The 19,894-nt window shown below is 39.4% G+C and overlaps 1 protein-coding gene across 2 annotated transcripts in view; it reads left to right on the forward strand.

Moving 5' to 3' along the window:
• Positions 1 to 19,894, forward strand: part of LOC124874008 (ephrin type-B receptor 1-like) — a 168,649-nt gene that overhangs the window by 50,728 nt on the left and 98,027 nt on the right. For both annotated transcript variants that reach the window (XM_047375133.1, XM_047375132.1), the window contains exons 2-5: positions 7,018 to 7,082; positions 7,669 to 7,959; positions 11,469 to 11,687; positions 11,780 to 11,960. In XM_047375133.1, coding sequence (XP_047231089.1) covers positions 7,018 to 7,082; positions 7,669 to 7,959; positions 11,469 to 11,687; positions 11,780 to 11,960 — 756 coding nt within the window. The remainder of the gene's footprint in view (positions 1 to 7,017; positions 7,083 to 7,668; positions 7,960 to 11,468; positions 11,688 to 11,779; positions 11,961 to 19,894) is intronic.

Below are 19,894 nucleotides of genomic sequence, written 5' to 3' on the forward strand. Positions count from 1 at the left end.
TTTCAGGGTGATGTCCAGCATGCTGTCTGGAATTCTGGGTTCTTTCAACAATGGCTTTTGTTCAGCAATTGCCTTATACTTGGGTCTCTTCCAAAAATGTCACATTTGTGAAGAATGAGATTTATTGTTGCCCTGTTGCTACATTCATGCAGCTTGGCTGTGGATCAACTTGTTTAAAGATACCATGGGCCTCTTGGCTGCTTGTCAGATAAATGCTATCTTAATTGGTCTGTTAGTTAAGGTGGATTACCATGTCTTGGCAGATTTGTAGTTGTGCCATACCCTCTCCAAGTTTGAATGATGGGTTGCACAGTTCCACATCAGATGTTAAAAGTTTTGAATATATTTTATAACCTAACTGTGCTTTAAAATTTGTCCATAACCTTTTCCCCTGACTTATTTGTTTTTTTTTCTTTGGTTTTCATGTTGGTTCTGTAATAATCTCTAACCAAACCTCTGAGACCTTCACAGACCACCTGTGTTTATACTGAGAATAAATTACACACAAACAGACTCTATTTACTGATAAGGGGACTTCTGAAAGCAATTGGTTGCACTAGATTTTATTTATAGGCATCAGAGTAAAGGGAGGTGAATACAATGCAAGCACCACCTTTAAGATTTCTATTGGTTAAAAAAAAAACATGCATCCTGTTAATTGTACGTCACAGTTACACAGTACGTTGTGTTGGTGTATTGCATAAAATCACAACAAAATACCCCAATGTTTTTGATTCAATGTGACAAAATGTGAAAAAGTTCAAGAGATATGGGGATTTGTGTAAGGCACTGTATGCATACAATTTTCAGAAGGGTACAGTGATCTAATAGTAAAAAAGGCCTCTTGAGCAAACAATTTCTCTATTCTAATAAGCGCCACTATTTAAAATTCTTTTTGACAACATGCTACTAAATGCAGTAAACTGCAAATTCAAGGGTGGCAGCTGTCACAACTTTTGTAAGCTTTGGTCAAAGAATTTGATAGCTGATGTTTGGTGTTAATATAATTTATTAATTCAAAACAACATTCTATCTGCAAGAAGAGCTGGAAAAAAAACTAGGTTCTGCTATAAATTAGGTGAACTTGAGCAGGAAGGCAGGGGAAGGAATAGGAGGAAAGTGGGGAGGATGTGAGGAGGAGGGGAGCAGGTAATGAGAGAAAAGGATGACTTTATGAAAGAGTGCAAGAGGACTGCATGTCAAGAATAAAGGAAGAGGGGGTGTTGTTTGCCTGAGGCTGCCTCATGGTGTGATGTCGTTGAATCTTCACACTATGTTTTATTACAAAGAACTGTGTGAGGATCTGGGTTATCAACTTGCCAGCTAACTTATGCCGGCTGGAGCATCTCAGCATGGCTTCTTGCTGCATTGTGTGAGTGGTAATTTTGCACACATTAGTTTAATTCAACAAAAAGAAACAGAAAAGAGGTGTGAAAATCACTGTTGCATAAAGTTGTGGTTGTAAAATTGTGCATTCGTTGTTTTGCAGCCATCCTCTTTGAGCAAAATCACACAGGAGTTTTAGGTCAAACAATTAAAGAGGAATCATTTTCCTGTAAAAATGTTTAATTCATTATTGGAAGGAATTAAAAAATTTGTACAGAATATCTTAAATACTGGTGCATCTCAAGAAAACAGAATATTATATTAAAGTAAATTTCAGTAATCCAATCTAAAAAGTGAAAGACACATTAGATTAATTATACACAAAGTGGCACATTTCATTTCTTTTTGTTCATTTTATCTTACAGCTAATAAAACCCTCAAATGCAGGTCCTGTCAAATTAAACCAAATTAAACCAACATCTCCATCTCCATTGAGTGTTTGTGTCACTCAAGGATCTCTATCACAGCTTCAGCTTGTTCAAAATGTTGCTGCCCGTCTTCTTGCTGGCTTCTTACCTGTCCTGGCTTCTCTGCGTTGGCTCCCTGTGCATTACAGAATTAATTTTAACATTTTATTATTAGCTTATAAATGCTTGAATGGTCTTGCTCCTCTCTACCTAAAGGATCTGCTCCAACGTTATCTTCATTCATGTGTGCTTAGATCAGCCGACCAGCAGCTTTTAGTAGTCCCAAAAACTAGACAAATATTTAAAGGAGACAGCCTTTTCTGTTATGGCTCCCAAACTTTGGAACACACTGCCTTTAAACATCAGACAGGCATCTTCGCTTTCCATTTTTAAGTCTCTTTTAAAAACACATCTTTTTTCAAAAGCATTTGACCAGTTGTGAGTTGACTTATTTATTGCATCTATTGTGTTGTATGTGTTTTAAATGTCTGTTGGATGTCTTGTTTTATCTTTACTTATTTTAGTATGTATAGCACTTTGGCAAACTGGCTGTTTTTAAATGTGCTTTATAAATAATTTGGATTTGGATCTTGGATTTGGATAAACCTTGTCAGCAGAAGGAAGCATGAAGTGCTCCAGAATTTCCTGTCAGAACTTTTCTGCATTGACTAGACCTTAATTAACTTTAATTCGGTGTCTGTTCACTCTTCCTCCACACTCTGCATTCTTGATTTTTTAGATGCAAAATTTGCTTTCATCTGAAAGGAAGAATTTGGACCACTGAGCAACAGCCTAGTCCTTTGTCTCCTTAGCCCAGATAAGACACCTATGGTGTTGTCTCTGGCTCAGGAGTTGCTTAACACAAGGAAGCCCATGTCCTGGATAAGTCTGTGTGGAGGGTCTTGAGCCACGGACTTGAGGCTTGAGCTTTAAGCTGCGATCCACGCCTTGTGAATCTCGCCTAAACTCTTGGAACAGGCTTTACTTTGAAGTCTGGATATGTCCCAGCAAATTATGTACCTATTTCTTTCACCCTAATTTCTTCCATTAAACTTTCCATTAGTATGGTTGGACACAGCGTTCTGTGAGTGGCCAGTTTATTCAGCATTGACTTTCTATGGCTTACGCTGCTTGTTGAGGGTGTCAGTGGCTGTCTGCTGGACAGCCGACCAGTTAGCAGTCTTCCCCATAGGTCATAACATAATATCTCAAAATTAAAAATCCTTAGATTTTATTAGTCTTGAGTAACATTCAAATCTTCTTAGAAACTGAATTTTGGGTTTTTATTTGATGTAGGATATATGGGATATATATCCTACATCAATATATCAGGAATCTGCACAGGGAAAAGGAAGAAGCTCACAGCAGTGGAGATTGGGTGCGGTACAGGCAGGCCAGGAACAGACTAACAAAGGAGATCAAAGCAGCCAAGAGAAGCTACAGTGAGAAGCTTAAGAACAGCCTTTCTACTGGTGACACTTCAGCTGTATGGACTGGTTTGAGAAACCTGACTGCCTATAGGAACCCCCCCACCCTTCCTGAACGTCTCCTGGCCAACCGTCTGAATGGCATCTACTGCAGACATGACAAGAAGCCATTCACACCTCAAATCATCTCCTCCACATCCCATTCAGGAACAAATTCCTCCCATAAAGTAACCAACCCCCTACCTTCAGATCATCTGCCTGCACTAAAGATCTCCGAGGAAGATATAAATAGGCTCTTTCAGTGCATGAAAACAAAGAAAGCTGGAGGACCTGATAACGTCTCCCCATCATGTCTGAAAGCCTGCACACATCAACTTGCTCCGATCTTCACAAGGATCTTTAACAAATCACTGGAGAAATGTGAGGTCCCCTCCTGCCTCAAACGATCCACCATCATCCCAGTCCCCAAGAAACCCACCATCCTAGGATTAAATGACTACAGGCCTGTAGCCCTGACGTCTGTGGTCATGAAATCCTTTGAGCAGCTGGTGTTGAAGCACCTGAAAGACATCACAGGCCCCCTGCTGGACCCCTGCAGTTTGCTTACCGAGCAAACAGGTCGGCAGATGATGCTGTTAACTTAAGTCTACACTTCATCCTGCAACACCTCGACCACCCAGGGATGTACGCCAGGATCCTGTTTGTAGTCTTCAGTTCGGCCTTCAACACCATCATACCAGACATCCTCCACCAGAAGCTCACCCAGCTCAACGTCCCAGCCTCCACCTGTCAGTGGATCAACAGCTTCCTGACGGACTGACAGCAGCAGGTGAGACTGGGGAGCATCTTCTCCCGAACCAGATCAATAAGTACTGGTGCCCCCAGGGGTGTGTTCTATCCCCTCTCCTCTTCTTTCTGAACACAAATGACTGCACCTCATCGGACTCGTCCGTGAAACTCCTTAAGTTTGCAGACGACACCACTGTCATTGGACTGATCCAGGACGGTGATGAGTCTGCATACAGACAGCAGGTGGATCGGCTGGTACACTGGTGCAGTCAGAACTACCTTGAACTGAACCCACTCAAGACTGTGGAAATGGTGGTGGACTTTCAGAGAACACCCCCCCCCATAAACCCCCCTCACCATCCTCAACAACACTGTATCGGCCGTGGACCACTTCAGGTTCTTAGGAACCACCATCTCTGAGGACCTGAGATGGTCTTCACACATAGACACTGTTCGAAAGAACAGCAGAGACTGTACTTCCTGAGGCAACTCAAGAAGTTCAACCTTCCACAGGAGCTGTTGGTCATCTTCTACACTGCCATCATTCAGTCTGTCCTGTCTTCATCCATCTCAGTGTGGTTTGGCTCATCCACAAAACAGGACAGGTCCAGACTGCAACAAATAATCAGGACTGCAGAGAGAATAATCAAGGCTGACATTCCCTCCATCCAGGACTTATACAGGTCTAGGGTCAGGAAAAGAGCTGCTAAAATCTCTGCAGACCCCACACACCCTGCACATAAACTGTTCAGAGCTTTACGTTCAGGCCGCCGCTACAGAGCACTGTTCACTAAAACCAGCCGCCACAGAGACAGTTTCTTCCCCCAGGCTGTTTCTCTGATGAACATTCAATAAAGTACAAAACAACAGCATACAGATGTTGCAAATGCACCTTTTTATTATATATGCGTATATTGTACATTGTAAATTTGTATATTCTGTAATGCAAAAACAAAACCAAAGAGCAAAGTGTACCGGAGTCAAATTCCTTGTTTGTATGTACAAACTTGGCAATAAAGCTGATTCTGATTCTGATATAATCATCAAAATTAACCGACAGAACATATTGAAATGCCTTAGTGTCTAATAAATGTACATAACCCGTGAGTTGCACTTTTGAGTTGAGTTACAGAAATAAATACACATGTTGATCAAATTGTTAATCACAGAGATGTACCTTGGACAAAACTTTAGTTGAGTGAATAAAATATGTTGTAAATGTATGACATGTTTCTTGATACTTATAACTGTATGTGCTACTCTGCCTGGTACCACTGCAAATATGCAGCTAAAAAAAAACTGTTGATCATAATTTCATGTTTTCACTGGAATAGTTTTCCAACTAGTCTGTACCCTTATTAATGCACAACAGCAAATTAATGCAGATTAATGATTTTATTATAAATGATATTGTTATTTAATTGTCTAGGCATCTAGGCTTTGTAAAAAATTGACACTGATTCTAGAAAACAATGTTTAACTGGTTGCAAAGTAATGATTTTACATTGGAAAAGGGGAATAACTGATGTTGAGACATACCATAACTTTCAAATACTTCTGACGTTGGGGTTTTGTGTTTTACTACTTGGTATTTCAACTTTTGTGTTATATTCTGACAGGGTATGGCTATAATTGATGCTGTTGGCTATCCACAACTAATATGAAATCATTAGAGGCACCCAGATCAATTCACTGCAGCTATACACTTTCAGACATATGTTGTTGATTATATTTTCATTCATGATGCCAGTGTAACATTACATTAATTTAATTATTACATCTTATATAGCTTCAATTACATCCTAATGTAATATGGACTGTGGACACATGCAGTTTAGGTATTGACTAAAATGAAAACTTCACTCTGAGTTAAACTCTGGTTAGTGTACCACTACAGATATCCTGCTACAAATGTTTTAATTTTTCTCTAAGATTTTTATTCCAAAAGGAATAACAATATAGGGCTATTAGACGCGCTCATACGTATCTGCCTTTTGGTTAAAATTTTCCAACTTCCCCCAAAAAATAACACTTCTGACTCCCAAGAAAAGCAATACAGTGACAGCAAAATCCCAGCCCTTGTATTAGTCCTAAGCATCTTATTCATATTTGCATTTTCCTCTTAAGCTTTCTATTCTTTAAATTTAAGGTTTTGTCTGACTTGGGGAAGGTTGAGTCCCTAGTTTAAGTTAAAACAGTTTCAGATTTCTAAAGCGTGTGTGCACATTTTCTTATTACCTGGAATAGAAGAAGCAGTGACCTCTCTCCTTAATTCTCTAGTTGTCCCTGATTAAGCCTACAAAAAAACTATTTGGATGCACACACAGCTCTGTCCATGAGTGAAGTCAAGATTTTTCACAGTTTTCTACAAAACAGCTTTTACGTTCCTGATCAACAACAAAACAAATCAGTTCTGATTTGAATAGCACGTTGAAACGTCCATTTTATTGCAGTAACTCACTTAAGTCATGGGATGGGCAAGCCTTGGTTGGATGAACAACAAATCATTCAGCTGTGTCTCGCTACTGAGAATAACATGCATTATTTTACACAAATCAATATCTTTAGAAATATGACAAACACGTTACAAGTTTTGCAGTTTCTTCAGTTGTAATTTGCTAACTTTTCTTTACTGCTAGTTGTGGCTGTAGGACAAAGAGAAGATTGATGGATGGATGGATTGATGGATGGACATGGCTTCTGGTTCAAATGGATTACCTTTGTCATTGGGTTACATCACTTTTACTTTTGTCTGTACTGTTACTTAAAGGCCTATCCTAGTAATGAATCTTATCTAATTTCCATCACAACGCAAACAGAAAAGAGGAAAATGCATTACAGACACTGTGCGAGGTGGGCTTTTATGAGTTTGAATGGCAGACATCACAAAGCAGTGCTGAAGCTGGTGAATAATGAACAGACTATTAATTAAACCCATACCTGTCCTCTTTCTGGAGTGAATTCTTTTCACCTTTTTCTCCCTGTCTGTCTGTCTTTTTGTCTGACAGAAACAGTGATGGATACAAGGACAGCAACAGCTGAGCTCGGCTGGATATCGTTCCCTGCCATTGGAGTAAGTACAATGTGCAAAATCTGAGCTGTATGAGAGTATTGGTCTGTGTATGTGCAGCCACCCATGGGGAAGCAGTTTGACTACACTTTACAGAGGTCCATTAACGAGTCAGTCAAAATTTTAATTACAGTGCCAAGGTGACATCAATTAAACACTACTGATGCAGAAAGAAAGTCCATTCCAAAATATCAGAACAGCAGGCAAATGAGTCTGAGATAGAGAAAGAAATTAAATAGAATTTAACTTTTTTTCATGGTCTTTCTTAAAATCTGGTGGCTTCTTTAAAATACAGTCTGGCAACTAGCTGGTCGCAGTGGTCTGCTGTGTGAGTGTGTTTGAGATGAGTAGCCCTAATTCTGATGAATGGTTATCCCTGTGCAGTACAGAGAGGGTTAGAGCAGAGAAAAAAAAAACAATGAGAAAGGCAGGAAGAGAATGGGAGAAAATTGGGAAGGAGTGATAGAGAAAGTTTAATTTGTGTCTGGTCTTAGTAAACTCATTAATCATCTTACTGTCTTACTGGCTCTCCCTCTGCTTCCTCCCGTCTTATACCCCATTGCCCTATCTTCACCCAAACATTGCGTAGTGGGAGGAGGTGAGCGGCTACGATGAAAATCTTAACACCATCAGGACTTACCAGGTGTGCAATGTATTTGAGCCAAGCCAAAACAACTGGCTGCTCACTACATACATCGATCGACGGAATGCACAACGCATCTATGTGGAGATCCGCTTTACAGTACGGGATTGTGCTTCCATCCCAAGTGTTCTGGGCTCCTGCAAAGAGACATTTAATCTTTATTACCTAGAAACTGACAGGACTGTGTCAGAGAGCATCAAAGGGGTGGAGTATTGGGCCAATGCCCCATTTTTAAAGGTAAGATTAAAGAATCTCAACCTTTTGAAAATAAGAATTGTGAAAAAAATGCTAGTTCTTGAAGTGTTATAGATAAATACTTTAGAAGTATATTGTACCATTCATGTCACAAAAGTAAAATACACCAGTCAGGCATAACATGATGACCACCTGGCTTGAGGTGCTTTGGTCCCCCTCTAGTTAGCAAAATCAGCCTGACCCATCAAGGTTTGAACTCCACTAGATCCCAGACGTGCTAAGGTATCTGACATCAAGATGTTAGCAGCAATTCTATTAAATCCTGTAAGGTGCAAAATGAGGCCTCTATGGATTGAAATTGTTTATTCAGCACTTTGGAGTGGCAAGTTAACACTTCAAATTCATATGCTCCTTCAATCATTCCTAGACAATTGTTGCTTTGTTGTAGGGAGGGTTACTCTGCTAAGTCAGTTTCCTCACTGATTGGTCGGCAGCTGTACATTCCCATAAGCAAAAATCTGTGATGCACTCTGTATCCCAACAAATCTTTGTCACAACCATTGTTAAATTTCTACACTTGTTTGGGCTACAGTAGATCATCAACTGGATTGAACCACACGAATCAGCCTGCCCTCCACATATACAGGTCCTTCTCAAAATATTAGCATATTGTGATAAAGTTAATTATTTTCCATAATGTAATGATGAAAATTTAACATTCATATATTTTAGATTCATTGCACACTAACTGAAATATTTCAGTCAGTGGTTAAAAAAATAATTTATGTAAAACAAAAAAGCTGTTTGTTAAAAACATAAAAATTAAAAGCTTTCAAACATTCATACTGATTGCACTATTATTGCATCTTTTTTTAAAGTTTGGCTATATTGAGTTTAGCTATTGCTGTTGGATAGGAATCTGCTTGTCCTTGCTTTACAGGTCCTTCTCAAAATATTAGCATATTGTGAAAAAGTTCATTATTTTCCATAATGTCATGATGAAAATTTAACATTAATATATTTTAGATTCATTGCACACTAACTGAAATATTTCAGGTCTTTTATTGTCTTAATACGGATGATATTGGCATACAGCTCATGAAAACCCAAAATTCCTATCTCACAAAATTAGCATATCATTAAAAGGGTCTCTAAACGAGCTATGAACCTAATCATCTGAATCAACGAATTAACTCTAAACACCTGCAAAAGATTCCTGAGGCCTTTAAAACTCCCAGCCTGGTTCATCACTCAAAACCCCAATCATGGGTAAGACTGCCGACCTGACTGCTGTCCAGAAGGCCACTATTGACTCCCTCAAGCAAGAGAGTAAGACACAGAAATAAATTTCTGAACGAATAGGCTGTTCCCAGAGTGCTGTATCAAGGCACCTCAGTGGGAAGTCTGTGGGAAGGAAAAAGTGTGGCAGAAAACGCTGCACAACGAGAAGAGGTGACCGGACCCTGAGGAAGATTGTAGAGAAGGGCCGATTCCAGACCTTGGGGGACCTGCGGAAGCAGTGGACTGAGTCTGGAGTAGAAACATCCAGAGCCACCGTGCACAGGCATGTGCAGGAAATGGGCTACAGGTGCCGCATTCCCCAGGTCAAGCCACTTTTGAACCAGAAACAGCGGCAGAAGCGCCTGACCTGGGCTACAGAGAAGCAGCACTGGACTGTTGCTCAGTGGTCCAAAGTACTTTTTTAGGATGAAAGCAAATTCTGCATGTCATTCAGAAATCAAGGTGCCAGAGTCTGGAGGAAGACTGGGGAGAAGGAAATGCCAAAATGCCAGAAGTCCAGTGTCAAGTACCCACAGTCAGTGATGGTCTGGGGTGCCGTGTCAGCTGCTGGTGTTGGTCCACTGTGTTTTATCAAGGGCAGGGTCAATGCAGCTAGCTATCAGGAGATTTTGGAGCACTTCATGCTTCCATCTGCTGAAAAGCTTTATGGAGATGAAGATTTCATTTTTCAGCACGACCTGGCACCTGCTCACAGTGCCAAAACCACTGGTAAATGGTTTACTGACCATGGTATCACTGTGCTCAATTGGCCTGCCAACTCTCCTGACCTGAACCCCATAGAGAATCTGTGGGATATTGTGAAGAGAACGTTGAGAGACTCAAGACCCAACACTCTGGATGAGCTAAAGGCCGCTATCGAAGCATCCTGGGCCTCCATAAGACCTCAGCAGTGCCACAGGCTGATTGCCTCCATGCCACGCCGCATTGAAGCAGTCATTTCTGCCAAAGGATTCCCGACCAAGTATTGAGTGCATAACTGTACATGATTATTTGAAGGTTGACGTTTTTTGTATTAAAAACACTTTTCTTTTATTGGTCGGATGAAATATGCTAATTTTGTGAGATAGGAATTTTGGGTTTTCATGAGCTGTATGCCAAAATCATCTGTATTAAGACAATAAAAGACCTGAAATATTTCAGTTAGTGTGCAATGAATCTAAAATATATGAATGTTAAATTTTCATCATTACATTATGGAAAATAATGAACTTTTTCACAATATGCTAATATTTTGAGAAGGACCTGTAGATCTTTTTGCTGGTTCACACCAAATCATTCTTTTGATAGATACTGTCCAATGAAGAGAGGGTAAAACACCACAAGTAAATAAATAAGTAAAGTTCATCTGTTAAGCCCCTTTCACAGGCAAAATTATTAGGAAGCAATAAACAGAAAATAAATAATATAACTATTAACATTAAGTGGTGATCAAAAAGATATTGAAGAACAAAACACAAAATCAAAAATAAACATTCAACTGAAAACCTGTTTAAACAAGTCCAGAGAGTCAACTAAACATAGCTATAGAGGAAGACTGTTTCACAACCTTGGTGCCGTGGACCGAAAGACTCTGTCCCACTTGGTCTTAAATTTGGGCCGTGGACCAGCTAGAACATTCTGAACCTCTGAACGAAGACAGCAAGCAGCAAGATTATATAAGAAATCTGGGACCATGCTGTTTAGTGCTCTGTATGTTAGTGTGAGAATTTTATAATGGATCATAAAATCTACAGTTAGCCATTGTAAAGAATATAAAATGGGGTTCATGTGAGCTTGCTCCTGGAATGTGTGAATTCTTTACACTTTAGCCTTAAATAAAAGAAACATAAGCTCCATGTGGATTGGCTCTTGTCCAAGTCATTTTTTAGCTTTTATGCAGTTGCAGTGCATGTCACCATATGTGTTCACCATAAACTGTTCAGATGTTGCACTTCCGAGTTCCGGCTTTGCATTCCTCAAAATTAGGTAATAGAGTAACTTTAAGATAATCTAGTTTTAAGGTTTGTTAATCAAATCAGGATTGTCCATGTCTGCATCTTGATGCAACAAAAAATTGATTTTATCCCTACCGCTACCCACAAAGAGGTGCAATGATGAAGATATAACTAGTTTTATTTACATTACCCATTAGTGCTTGTAATGTTATACCTGATTGGTGTATTTTAGCGTGCTCAAATGGCTTCATGAACTATCATCACTTCAACCATCATCTTTAGCTTAACTGTCATTTAACTATCTACTTCTTCCAGGTGGATACCATTGCAGCAGATGAGAGTTTCTCCCAGGTAGATTTTGGGGGTAGGCTAATGAAAGTGAACACAGAGGTTAGAGGTTTTGGGCCACTCTCCAGGGGCAAAGGCTTTCACTTGGCTTTCCAGGATCTGGGCGCTTGCATGTCCCTTTTGGCAGTTAGAGTGTTCTACAAGAAATGTCCAAGCATTGTGCAGAACTTTGCTTTTTTCCCTGAGGTATGCAGTGCAATCAAAAAATAATTATGTAAGCTTTTTTCTGTTGCAGTTTGATAGTGTCTGAGTTTTTTAATAATTCTTTTTTCGTCCAGACATTGACAGGGGCCGAATCCACATCCTTGGTTATCTCCAGAGGAAGCTGCATTCCAAATGCTGAGGAGGTAGATGTGCCCATAAAGCTCTACTGTAACGGAGATGGAGAGTGGATGGTACCCATTGGCAGCTGCAGCTGTAAGGCAGGCTATGAACCAGACAATGGCAACGTGTGTCGAGGTAAGTCTCTGATTTAGAAGAAGTTGCGGTGCTCAAGAAAAATGTTTTTAGGAAAAGAAAATGTCAACTGTATTATACAGGAATATTAAAATATTTCAAGCATGTTTTGAAGATGGTAACAGGATAAACTCTTGCATGCTCCAAATACAATCTAACAAGGCAGAATGGCAGCAAATCAATATTGTGCAAACATGTTTCCAATATTCTTTCATGGTAAAGGCAGCAGTCAGCATTTGAAAGCAACAACAGATGACAGATGATGCAAATGAGCTTTAACTACTCAAAGTATTGCTATAATCATGCATATTGTATGTTATCAACCTTATTACAAACCCTATATTAACATCCTGACTTGGTTTACAAAATATTATTATAACTGGCTCATCAGATGCATGCTTTTGTTAATTCTACTCAAAATGCAAATATGTTTCACTGTTCAGGAGGACACATTATAGCTCTTTGGCAGTCCTAGCAGAATGATTTTACACACATACATTGTAACTACACAGTATAATGTATTTTTGCCTGAGGTGGTAGCACACAAAGCACCATATGTTAATATTTACTGAGCTACCCTTGGATAAATGTGACACAAAAATAATTCCTCTTCCCTCAATGTTCCAAATATCTTCACCTCTTTTTCCTCCTTTTTATATCTGGCCTCCTTCCCCATTTCCTTTCAAAAATAGTACTCATTTCTTATTCTCCCCGGAGAGTCTCATCCATTCTGTCTGTATATATATGTGTGTGTGTGTGTGTGTGTGTGTGTTCGGGGGAAGGACCTGTGATGTATGTGAAAGCGAGACCTCTTCATCCCCTGTTAGTTAATTTAGCATGTTTTTGCCAGATCAGTGTGCTGCAAATAAGAAAGAAAGAAAGAAAGAAAGAAAGAAAGAAAGAAAGAAAGAAAGAAAGAAAGAAAGAAAGAAAAAGATTAAACAGACTGATAAATAGTATCTTGTCTCCCACTCATTAAACACATTAAATACATTGACTGGAATGCTTGTCAGGCTGATGGTGTCAGTTTGTGTTTTGTATTGGCAACATTTCTCATCATGTGAAATGTAAGGGTTTGTTCGAAGTAAACCAGTCGTGGGAATGATTAAACTTTATACTGTGAGGTTGCTCGATAAGCTGTAAAAGCATGTAGTGTCAATTACTTTGACTCTGAAGGTCTTGGGTTTTGCTGTTAAGTAACAAGCTTGGTGTTTTAAATGAATGTTTCGCTACTTCTTCCTGCACTATTAAAAGGAATTTTGGAAAAATGTAAATATTGCCGTAAAAAAAGAAACAAGTTATATTTTTATCCAAACTTCTAGTTAGTAAAAAATCTTCCCACAACACTGGTTGAAATTTAACTATATGTGTCGATTTAGTTAGCATAAAACAGTAAGGTTGATAAGTTTATGTGGTTTCTAATATGAATTAATAAATCAACATAGAAGTTAAGAACTGACATAAGAAATTTGGTTAAGAATTTTTGTTTGGTGTTAAAAGGAAGAATTGGAGCATGCGTCCTGCATCTTTATGGTGTTTTTTATGGTTGTAGCTAAATCTTTGAACAGAGCACTGCATGGATTTGAGCAAAGTATAGGAACCATAAAACATACTCTAGCTTCCTAGAATATGTCACATCACATGTCAGTGTAAAGTGCTCTGAGTGGTCAAAATCCTATAGGAAAGGCAGTATATAAATCCAGTCCATTTACTATTTGAAGATCCACTTAGACTTCTGATGAGGATCAATGTCAATGTCACTGTTTGATTCAGCTTCACCCACAGGAGTATCCAGCTGGGGAGTCATCGGAATCAAACTCTAGCTCAAACTCTTAGCCCTCGAATCTCAAATGCAACTCTACTAATTAAGAATCTATGTGGAAATATAGTCATTACAGTCATTACTGATCTCAGTTGATGAAATTGCTTGTAGTGCTTCTTGTGAAATTTCACCCAAATACAAACAAAGGAATAAGCAGGTGTTTAGTCTATTTTTAAAATCTAAATCTAAATGAAAATTTATCCAAATGAAATGTATGCAAACTGTCATGGTAATTTTGGTCATCTATCCCTCCCAAAGAGTGAGGAGGCTAGTCTGTAAAATAATTTTGTTCTCTGACAACAAAACCTTAAGACACAAGGCGACTGTGGCTCAGTAGGAAGAGTAGTCGTCTTGCAATCGGAAGGTTGTGGGTTTGATTTCAGCTTCCTCCTGCTGTATGTCGATGTGCCCCTGGGCACTTAACCTCAAGTTGCCTACTGATCTGCGTATGAATGTGTGAGCGTTAGTGAGTGCGATTGGGTGAATGTGGCTCTCGTGTAAAGCGCTTTGAGTGGTCTGTATGACTGGAAAGGCGCTATATAAATTCAGTCCATTTACCATTTACAAGACACAAATCAAAGAGAAAACATCTTTGTCATATGAAGTAAAAAATATAAATGTCTTACATGTCACCCATACTACTCTGCAGCAAAAAAATATTTGTTACCATGATTACCTGTATTGGGTACATTTTCTGCCAGGATTCTTCCAAAAGACAGCACTGTTTGTGCTTGTCAAACTGTCCAAAAACTACAGCATATGGTTGCTTCATCCAGTGCTTCCAACCATGCTGTACTATTTTGTAAAAGTAGGCTATCCACATCAAAACGTCTGCCAAATTTCACACTGAATATCACAATGATTCCATGGTATGTTTAGATTGCTGTTATTTAGCTCTATCAAGCTGAATAACAGCACGTTTTTCCCTCGTTGAAGGATTTTCTATTGTCTTCACTGTTAATATATTGTAAACTGACTCTCAGACATCATATTTCATTTGAGATGATTGTCTTTCATTTGAGTACTCAAACTAAAAACGCCCTCAACTGGCATTTCTTAGATCTCTGTGATGCTGTGTCAGCATACACCTGCTTGATGCTCTTGTTGCTGAAAAAGTGATTTATATTGTCGTGGGATAGTGTTTGTCTTGTCTGTCTTCCCCAAGTTGGTGTTGGGGTCATCCATTTTGGTCGCACATTTTGACACACGCAGCTCAACAGACGTCGCAGCTCTGACGTCACTGGGAGGATAAACCGGCTGAGATGTAGAGTTTTGTTGCCATTTCCCACCTGTCTCACAGGACAGCGCAACGGAGGCGCATATCTGGAGAGAAAAAAGCTCGCAGGTGAACTTTTGCTCCACAAGGCCATTCCCGGAAGAGCTTGAAAGCTGGAAATCTGTCTGATATGAGGAGATCAGAGGATTTATTCACCGATCGAAGACCACGCCCACACCTGGCGCAGCCACAGAGGTTCTATGTCCAAGGAGATGAGTTTTCCTCCTTGTGTAATGCAGTCGACTAACGGTTCATCTTTACCCCTCCTGGACAGATGAAAAATTACCGTTTTTTTTTTTCTTTAATTTGATCACGGACGCGTGGTCCCCCTCTCCTCCTTTTTTTCAGATCTGATCCATCCTCGACCGGTGGAGAGCAGAAATCAACGTCTAAGTAATTTTGTTCTTTTCATATTAAACCGGATAGGTGCATTTAGAGGTCTGGGTAGGATGAGGCATAGTTAAGGTGATGTAGGATCACCAGTAGTTAATCTCAGGTATTAACTTGTTGCATGCAATACTGATTGAATTATGTTATGCTGAGCTGTGTTTTGATTTGCTGCTGAATTGTGTGTGGTTAATGTTTTGTCTGGCTGATCCCAAATCAGCCAGGAGTTAGAGGTTTGACTTTTAAAGGTTTTTCATTCAAAGCAACTGCGGTCTGGGCCTCACCCGACCACTCTTTGTTCCAGTTTTATTGCTGGAGATTTTCCACTGAGTTCCCGCCTCAGAGTTTATTACTCTTTGTCAAAATGTGTGGCGGTCAGCTGGTTGTGGCTAAAGGGGCGTGGCCCCACCGTTTTATCAGATGATCGCTGCAATCGAGACATCAGCACCAGGAGGACTTCTTTCCATTTAACCCAAATTACACATTTTGTCCATAAAACTACTGGTTTGATCTTCATAGACACTAAATGCGCATATATTTTTCTTTTATTGTCATTGTTAGGTAGTCATTTTTATTCCCTTTGTGTAGAACGGTGCTTGTTAGTTAGGTGAAGGTTTTTGGACCAGAATAATGGTATATCAGGATTATTTGGCTTCAATAAATCTTCATATATATAATTAAGAGAAGCGTTTGTGTTTATTTCGTGCAAGAGTGATTTATCCGTCAAAACAAGGTCAATGTTCTCCCACCTTTGGTGAAGCGGTTGAATAAACAGTGACAGTTTGTGGTTTGGTTAATAATTTGTAATTATTAAAGAGCTTTGAGCCCATAATCACAACACCAGAGGACATCTCTGATTTCTATTCGTAAGTAATGATTTTTGGTTAAGAAATAAAAAATTTTCAAATTATGATTTTAAATTATAATTCTTGATGAATATTAATTAATCAATAATCATAATCCTTACATTGGCATCTTATTGGTTCGCTCCCTTTGCCAATCAGCTGATAATAACTAGGCAGGGAGCTGGACTCACTACTGGAACAGATGGTCATCTTTTTGTGAGGGTTTGAGCATATCAAAGCACATAGATGGTGTTTTTTTTGCACCAAATCCGCCTATTGTGCACACCATACGGTGCAACTGGCTCGTAATCAAAGTCATGTGTGTGCATATTTCAGTGTGTGCTTTTGTATTTATTCACGAAAACCTAAATAGTGTGTGTGCATACATAGTTAAATAACAAAAAACAAAAAAAATGCAGTACAGTTTAAGTTTGTATATGCCATGAGTGTGCATGCACTGCTTGCGAAGAGTTTCCAAAAAACAGAAGAAATATCTATTCTATTCTATAACTCTGAGCTCTTTATCTCCTTATGGATCTCTAACTTTACTTCATTGTGTTATCTAAAAACTTATTTTTAAATGCTCCTCAAATCTACCAGTGTGGTTTAGTGTATTTTCAGTTTTTTTGCTAAATGCAGGTCAGTGGGTAGATTTTATACTGGAGCCGCATTCACCTAATCGCTCTCTTAAACATACAAACATTCAGAATCAGAATCAGAATTCATACACCAATACAAAAATATGCAATACAGATTTTGTGTTCAATATCCCTCTTTATAATAGAAGTCAGTCAGTCATTTTCTACCACTTATTCCATAGTGGGTCGCGGGGGAGCTGGTGCCTATCTCCAGCACTTTATGGGCGAGAGGCAGGGTACACCCTGGACAGGTTGCCAGTCCATTGCAGGGCAACACACAAACAACCACACACACACATTCACCTAAGGGCAATTTAGAGAGACCAATTAACCTAACAGGCATGTCTTTGGACTGTGGGAGGAAGCCAGAGTACCTGGTGAGAACCCACGGGGAGAATATGCAAACTCCATGCAGAAAGACCCCCGGCTGGGAATCGAACACAGGACCTTCTTGCTGCAAGGCAACAGTGCTACCAACTGCGCCACCGTGCAGCCCATAATAGAAGTCTCAAACCGATTGTTCATCTTGTAATCAGATAGTTATAGGTTTAATACCAGTGTCCTTCTGCTACAAGTTAATGTGCCCATGGGCAAGGCACTGGAGAACAAGTTAACTGCCAATCTGTGTACCAAAGCAATTTGAGTGGTCAGTATGAATAGAATTGCAATATATAAATTTAGACTATTTACCATCTAAGGTTATCATTAAATAAAAAGCGTAAGTGTTGCAATGTCTATAGGATTTGTAGCTAATTGAAGGATTACTGTATATTGATTTGATATTCCAGAAAGATCTGTGCACAAACCCATTCAACTTGCCCTCAAATGCTCTGTATTTCAGGTTTCAATAGCTTGATATGTATCCATACTTGGACACCCACAGATAGCTGTATAGAGAGGTATCAAGAGGTAAATGATAAAGAGAGGGAGCGAGACTTGTTGCCATGGTGACACACCTCATGTGTATGAGCAAGGTTGATAAATAAATGACCTTGACAAACCAGATGTCTATCTGCCCTTTCAAAAAAAGGGATAAAAAAGACAGATAAAATTACAGTTTGCCAAAAAGCATGTAGGGGACACTAAAACATGTGGAAGGTGGTGGTTTGGTCAAATGAGACTAAAACTGAACCTTTTGGCCAATATGCTAAACTCCGCGTGTGACACAAAAATAACACTATACGCAGTAAATTACCCTGAACACCTAATTGGTTAAATAACAATGCCAAGTGACAGAATTATGCTTTGGAAATGTTTTTTTCTTAAGCATGGATAGGAAAGCTGGTCAGAGTTAGAGATGGACTGAGCTAAATACAGGGCAGTACTTCAAGAAAACCTGTTGGCCTGGAAACCTGTTAGACTGAGATGGAGGTTTAACCTCCAACAAGAGGACAACCTTAAACATACAGCCACAACAACAATGGAAAGTTTTGATCCAAGCATTTTCATGTGTTAGAATGGCTCAGTCAAAGTTCAGACCTAAATCCAATCTAAACTCTTTGATTTAAAAACTGAGGAACATTGATGCTCATCTAATCAGACTAAGCACAAGCAATTTTTGCTAAGACAAATGGGCAAAAACTGCAGTGTCCAGGTGTGCAAAGCTGGTAGAGACAGATCCCAAAAGACCTGCAGCTGTAATTGCAGGAAAGGGTGGTTGTGCAACGTAAATTAGTGCCAAGCAGTAAAACAATTACAGTATTTCATCAAGGAATAGAAAATCATAATAACAAGGGTAAAGATAGCATTTGAAATCCAATAAAACAATACATGTGGCCTATCAGGCTGTCCATATTGCCCTGCACTAAGTACATAATTTTTCTTCTGGCTTTGGGTTATGCTTTACTTTTTTATTGCATTTAAAAGAATTGTAATTTGTGGTTGTAATGCAACACAATTGTGATAGGGTTCCAGTGGTATGCATGTTTATGTAAGACAGTGTATTATTTATTGAAATGTGTGTTTCATGAAGCTCTGTTTGGCTCAGGCACAACAAAATATGGTGTAAAATCAGACCCCTGGGAATACGTTGCTCCCTTAGAAATCTTCTAAAAACAAAAGCATCAGCAAAAACAAGAAATGACAATACAAGTTGTTCAGAGGAGACACACTATAATAGCATTGAGAGCAAGGAATAAAACAGCACATAATTGGGTTTCTGATCACAAATATTGTTTTCCTTTGTTTTTTTTGTACTTTTTTATTGAGTTGCTTTTGTTTATTTTCCGCTATTTTGACATTCTTTTGTTTTTTTGGGTCCCACATATTTATTTTAACACATGTAGGACTCTGAAATCTTTCGTCTGTCATGTAAGATCCATCAAATTGACCTCATCAAATGTTTCCCTGTCTAACACTATAAATTCATTACAGAGAAGGAATATAATCATAGCGGCAAGAAGAAAAGCCACTGTAGAAAAAAGACATGAAAAGTCCTATTTGCAGTTAGTTATGCAGTGGGCAGTTCAAACATGGGGTAGATGGTGTTCTGGTTATGGTGCGTTCACACCGAACGCGGTTTCTGCGAAAGGAGCGGCCAATTTACATGTAATCCCTATGTAGAGGCGCGTTTAGGAGCGGAACAGAGCGGCGCGGCGTGGTGCGAAGGACACGGAGGGCGCGGCGCGGAAGGCGCGCCAAGCGAAGCTGGAGCGAAGCGGGAGCGGAGCGAGAGCGATGGACGAGTTGAAAAATCTGAACTTTTTCCTAAATTCAAGTTGCATCAACCAATCAGGGTCTCGATGTGGCTGTGACGTAGGGTGAAGGACCAAAGCGGAGAAGAAGCGGTTGTCAGTGAAGATGGAGGACCAGATCATAATGGCGGTGTTCGGCAAGCCAGAGTTGTATGACTCAGAACTAATTACTTTTACCGAGACAAGTACAGAAAGGACCTGGCCTGGTTATGTTTATGCACAAATATCTTATGTTTAGGAGATGTGGACATTAAAAATCTGCAGTTTTTTTATTGA

Source organism: Girardinichthys multiradiatus, chromosome 9, assembly GCF_021462225.1.
Source record: "Girardinichthys multiradiatus isolate DD_20200921_A chromosome 9, DD_fGirMul_XY1, whole genome shotgun sequence".
NCBI lineage: Eukaryota > Metazoa > Chordata > Actinopteri > Cyprinodontiformes > Goodeidae > Girardinichthys > Girardinichthys multiradiatus.